The 5955-nt window shown below is 49.2% G+C and overlaps 1 protein-coding gene across 1 annotated transcript; it reads right to left on the minus strand.

Moving 5' to 3' along the window:
- Positions 1–3663: 3663 nt before the first annotated feature.
- On the minus strand, positions 3664–4763 carry LOC125506433 (LOB domain-containing protein 41-like). Its single transcript, XM_048671248.1, has one exon. The coding sequence runs from the start codon at positions 4704–4706 to the stop codon at positions 3885–3887; it is 822 nt and encodes a 273-aa protein (XP_048527205.1). The 5' UTR covers positions 4707–4763; the 3' UTR covers positions 3664–3884.
- Positions 4764–5955: the final 1192 nt, after the last annotated feature.

Raw genomic sequence — 5955 nt, forward strand, 5'->3', positions numbered from 1 at the left:
ACGGGGCGTAGCGTGGGTTGACTAGGGCGGCGGCATAGTGCCTGATCGAGGTGAGGTTTCCTCCGCTTTCAATCGGGTGAGAGATTCTTTTTTAATAATCCTACACTTACGAATAGTTACGCAGTAAGATTTTACGTAACCTTCCCTGGATAATACCCCCCCCCCCCCCCCCCCCCCCGCAAGATTTTAATCGGGGTGGGCCCCTCCTCACCTAATCCCAATCACAAATTTTGACATGTGGCTAATCACGTAAGATTACATTAAACTTCTTCGTAAGTGTAGCATTACTCATTTTTTTTAGGAACGATCGGACGAGAGATGGTCGAAGTGTTATCTGCACAGCCGTGGAGGGATTACAGTTGGGCTAATGGGCTGGCAAAAGCCTGGGGCTGGGGGTTGGGTTTGTTTGTATGTCAAATTCCAAAATAATAGTTCCTCGCTTTCTCCATGTTGATGGCCTTCCTCGGAGGGGTAGGTGTTCCAACGAGTTTTAGGTTGGTGTCAACCGTTGGGCATACGTTCTGGTGCAATTAGTGCTTGTCCAAGGCAGCGACGTCCTAGAAAGGGGATGTCATTGCATTAGTGTTTGTTCCATCTTTGTCCGATGAAACTCGATGAGATACAACTCCATCGTAGGACTTATGAGGTTTGTGTCCTCCTCCCATGTCTTTCCGACTCATTTCAGTTGGGTGGACCCAACAAATTGATCTCATCCCAATTTTCCAATCATAGCCAACTTTTTCTTTCTAAAAAAAGACAACTTTTGCTACCCCTAAAAAATACTTTTGCTGCAACTTGAGTGGGTGATTTTTCCCTATACGAATCTCACCCATCTTTAAAGAAAAATCATGTCTCCTCACATCCAGCAGCCCTCGCTTCTCGTAGTTGTCGCTCACGGCCCGCCTCACCTTCGATGGTCCTATGAGCCTTGGAGGTGCAGCGGATCCAGGTCCACCACCAGTAAGAGGGTCTCGTTTAGGTTTTGTGTGGTAGTGAGGCATCCACATCCTAGAGTTGGAATAGGGTAATTTCTGCTATGTCCCCATTCCGGTGGTGCGATCAATGGCAGTGAAAGGCGTGTGAAGGTTATGTTCCATCATGCGTCATGCGCTCATGTAGTCAGCACCATTGTGTCGTTGAAAATTTCATGCTTACTTGAGTCGTTGTTCCTTTGATGGACCTTAATATATTGGAAATTTCTCGCATCAAATGATATGGAGATTGGGGGCAGTGGACAGATGAGTGGAGGGGGGTTGGGGAGGACATACATACCATCAAATTCAAGGAACAGAAGACAAATATGGCGGGCGACAGTGACCGGGCGGCAAGTGTTGCGGCGATTGCAACCAGTGGTCGGCAATAGAAGGAACCTTGGCAATGTTCCACATCCTCTTAGTGTCAGAAAGATGTAGCAGCATGCACTACATGGGGACGGGGATACCTCGATCTAAGGTCGGCCATGTGAGTCGGCGTAGGCCCAACTTCCGGCCCATTCCCAACACATTTCGCTCATTCCCAACTTCCCGAATACAACCAACTTTTGCCGCATAACTTTATCAGTTGTGATCTTAGTTCCAAATGGTGTGAGTTGAATTATGAAGCCCATAACCTTGCCAAGTTCTCTCTCCATTGCAGGGTCCCGATCTCTAGCCTGGTGTTCCTCATGACCCTTTATGTATCTCTATGACCACCTCTTCTCATTAATAAAGCTCCAACTTTTACTGCAACTTAGTGGATGACTTACCCCCTATACGAAAATATCCCTCTCATATCTTAGAGGTGCGGCGGATCACGATGCCCCGCCAGCAGGAGGGCTCCCATGCCTTCTTTTTTCCAGGTTTTTTGGCAGGAGTACATTTTTTTATGTTTTGTGTCTGTTTGGGGCGACGAGGCGGTCACATCCTAGAGTTGGAATAAGGCCCTTTCCTGCTTTGCCTCGGATTGGGTGGTGCGTCGAGTGTTGGCGGAGGATGCGCGAAGGTTATGTTCTGCCGGATTTGGTTGAATCATGCGGCATGTGCAGGTGCAGTCGGTGCCGCTGTGTCGAGGTCAGTGAAATTTCGATTCACCTCCAAAAGTACTCCCTCCATTTCTGTTTAGTCTGTTAGTACAAAGTTGAGTCATCTATTTTGGAACAAAGAGGGTAGCTTAGTATTGTAGACCTTGATATTTTTTGCAATAAAGTTGGTCAAACTTTACAAAGTTTGACTTTGACCAAATTTTATATGCAGACTAAAAAGAAACGGAGGGATTACATGTATCTCTAAGGTGTACACGCTATTGTATTCACTCCCTTCTCACGTATAGTCTTCAAAATACCAAAACAAGACAGAGATAGTCATTTATTTTTGGAAATTAATTAATAGATGTATCCCTTTGAACAAATCCCTCAGCAGGTTTCTTGATTTAATTTAATTTTTACAGGTTCTAGGTACTACACAATTTTCTTCTCTTCTAGTGAGAGATATCTCTATCCCAAAGGTGTTGATATGGCACGAACGATGATCCCAAAAAACTAACATTTTTGTCTCTCTCTCTCTCTTAGTGGCGGGTGACAGTGACCGGGTGGCGAGTGTTGCGGCGGTTGCAACTAGTGGTCGGCAATAGAAGGAACCTTGGCAAGGTTTTACATCCTCTCAGTGTCAGAAAGATGTAGCAACATGCACTACACGGGGCGGGGATACCTCGATCTGAGGTCGGCCATGTGAGTCGGCGTAGGCCCAACTTTTGGCCCAGGTTCATTTCAGTTGGACCTACCCAACACATTTCGCTCATTCCCAACTTTTCAAATACAACCAACTTTTGCCGCATAACTTTATCAGTTGTGATTTTAGTTTCAAATGGTGTGAGTTGAATTATGAAGCCCATAACCTTGCCAAGTTCTCTCCCCATTGCAGGTCCTGATCTATATATAGCCTGGTGTTTCTCATGATCCTTTATATATCTCTATGACCACCTCTTCTTATTAATAAAGCTCCAACTTTTGCTGCAACTTAGTGGATGTCTTACCCCCTATACGAAAATATCCCTCTCATATCTTAGAGGTGCGGCAGATCACGATGCCCCGCCAGCAGGAGGGCTCCCATGCCTTCTTTTTTCCAGGTTTTTTGGCAGGAGTACATTTTTTTTACGTTTTGTGTGTGTTTGGGGCGACGAGGCGGTCACATCCTAGAGTTGGAATAAGGCCCTTTCCTGCTTTACCTCGGATTGGGTGGTGCGTCGAGTGCTGGCGGAGGATGCGCGAAGGTTATGTTCCGCCGGATTTGGTTGAATCATGCGGCTTGTGCAGGTGCAGTCGGTGTCGCTGTGTCGAGGTCCGTGAAATTTCGATTCACCTCCAAAAGTACTCCCTCCATTTCCAAAAGTACTCCCTCCATTTCTGTTTAGTTTGTTAGTACAAAGTTGAATCATCTATTTTGGAACAGAGGGAGTAGCTTAGTATTGTAGACCTTGATATTTTTTGCAATAAAGTTGGTCAAACTTTACAAAGTTTGACTTTGACCAAATCTTATATGCAGACTAAAAAGAAACGAAGAGAGTACATGTATCTCTAAGGTGTACACGCTATTGTATTCACTCCCCTCTCACGCATAGTCTTCAAAATACCAAAACAAGACAGATATAGTCATTTATTTTTGGAAATTAATTAATAGATGTATCCCATTGAACAAATCCCTCAGCAGAGACCAAAAGGTTTCTTGATTTAATTTAATTTTTACAGGTTCTAGGTACTACACAATTTTCTTCTCTTCTAGTAAGAGATATCTCTATCCCAAAGGTGTCGATATGGCACGAACGATGATCCCAAAAAAACTGACATTTTTGTCTCTCTCTCTCTCCCAGCCAGCAGTAGGAAGGACGGCACTGTCGCCGCGTCTCTAGTTTCACGCCGGCAGCCCAAGCAGCAGACCGGCGTGGCCCGACTTGGTGCTCAATCTGCTAGCCTCGAAGCGTGCCGGCGGCGACCTCAGCACGCGCGCGGCTGGCCCGAACCCGAGGGTGAGCTCCAGGTCAATTTCGCCGTCGTCCTGTGCCACCTGCGGCACAGGGGCGCTCGCGCTCTGCTCTGCCTGGCTCACGTGCGAGCCCGCCTCGGCCTCCGACGAGAACGATTGTACCCTCTTCTGCTTGTCTGCCAGCGCCTCGCCGTCGTCTTCAACAGCGTGGTCGTGGCTGCTGCCGGCCGTCTCCTCGCCGAGGCCACCGTTGCGCTCGGGTCTGGCCGTGGAAGAGGAGGAGGACGCGCGCTTGAAGCTTGCGCGCGAGGCGCGGAGTGCGGCGGACGCACGGTCGATGCCGTCCTTGGGGATATGGCGGACGCCGTAGGCCGCGAGGAGGCCGGGATGCGGGGCGGCCTGGTCGGCGGCGACCTGGGGGATGGGGCGGCCCTCGAGCACGGCCTGGACGGCGGCCTGGCAGGCCTCCCAGTTCCCCGTGGAGAAGAGCCCGGAGGCGCCGAAGACGGGGTTGGCCGCGCGGCCGCACGCCTCGTAGAGCAGCGAGCGGAAGAGCGCCGGGCGCTGGGCGTCGTCGGGGGCGGCGGCGAGCAGGTTGATGAGCCCCGCGCGGCCGTAGAACTTGGCGAGGAAGACGGTGGCGTTGGCCTGCGCGTCGGGGCTCCGGATCCAGGCCAGGCAGGGGCGGATGGTGCAGTCGTCGGCGCAGCCCTTGCGCAGCACCCGGCAGCCGTTGCAGCTCGCCCGCATGGTCGGTCGGTCGGTGGAGGTGGGTCTATCTTCTTGCTCCGGTGAACTGGTGGTGGTGTGGGACGGCGGAGATGGGGGGCAGGAGGGTTTTATAGGTGCGTCGGCCCATGGTTTCGGGAGGGTGGGTTGGGCGGCGGTGCCAAAACAACGGGAGATGGATAGAGTGGGTTCCGGAAAAAGAAACAAGAAATGGATTTTAGCGGGCAAACAATCGGCGGGAGGGAGCTTTCGCTTTCGGTGGAGTTTCTGTGCGACGTGCCGCCGCGGTTTTCTTGGAGTGCTGCGTGGTACGTGACATCCCGGCCGGCCCACCCGGGCGGGAGGGATGTGGCGCAGGCCTTTTTTTTTTTTGGTGAGGGTGGCAGGTTGTTGCTCTTTTTTTTTTGGAAAACTTTCGATCTATCAGAAATAATAAAAAATACATCCAGATTCATAGATCTTCTAATCACGACTACAAGCACTGAAGCTAGCCGAAGGCGCGTCGTCGACGGGAGACAGAAAACCTAGCCGCCTTTCCTTGCAAGGAGAGACGAAGGGAGGAGAAGTTTGCACACGACAGGTTGTCTGTCTGATGTGAAGAGGGCACACATCAGGCTTCTTCGACCTCTTCCTCTTTGACGACCACCCACGCATCTTACCCTGGCACGTCTAGGAGGAATCCTGCATAAATGTTCACGTTTTCAATGAATGTTGGCCTTTTTTTAAATGTTTCATAATTTTAAATTATGTTTGTACTTTTGAAAAAAGTTCAAAGTCACTTTAAAATGTTTGTGTTTTTGAAAAAATGTTAACTATTTTTCAAAAATGGTTTAACAGTTTACCTTAAATGTTCTCAATTTTTTTGGAAACATTTCACTTTTCTTAAAACCAAATAAAAAAGTGCTCGCTATAGTATCCAGCCAAGTCGCTAAAATATTTTAGTCGCAATTTTCGGTAAAGTCGCTCTAGTACCCCGGTCAAGTCGTTGTAGTACCTGTTGAGTCGCTAATGGGCTGGCCCAATCGGAGCGGGCTCGTGTGAAATAACGGTCATTTGACGCTAATCACGTCAAATAGGAGGACCCCGAAATCACTAATTAAAAAGTACTCTTTGCAACATTACTCCCACCACCCAGGTTGTGACAAGTGTCACACTACATGTGCGCCACTCGTTGGAGTAGCCAGTTCCCTACAACTATCCTCATGGGCCGGCCCACTACACCTTGGTACCGGTTTTATCAACATTGGACTAAGAGCGAGGATATGTCATT

The sequence above is a fragment of the Triticum urartu genome, chromosome 5 (assembly GCF_003073215.2).
Source record: "Triticum urartu cultivar G1812 chromosome 5, Tu2.1, whole genome shotgun sequence".
Classification (NCBI taxonomy): domain Eukaryota; kingdom Viridiplantae; phylum Streptophyta; class Magnoliopsida; order Poales; family Poaceae; genus Triticum; species Triticum urartu.

Excerpts from the sequence above, each read along its gene's own strand:
- LOC125506433 (XM_048671248.1), bottom strand. The coding sequence starts at position 4,706 with ATGCGGGCGAGCTGCAACGGCTGCCGGGTGCTGCGCAAGGGCTGCGCC.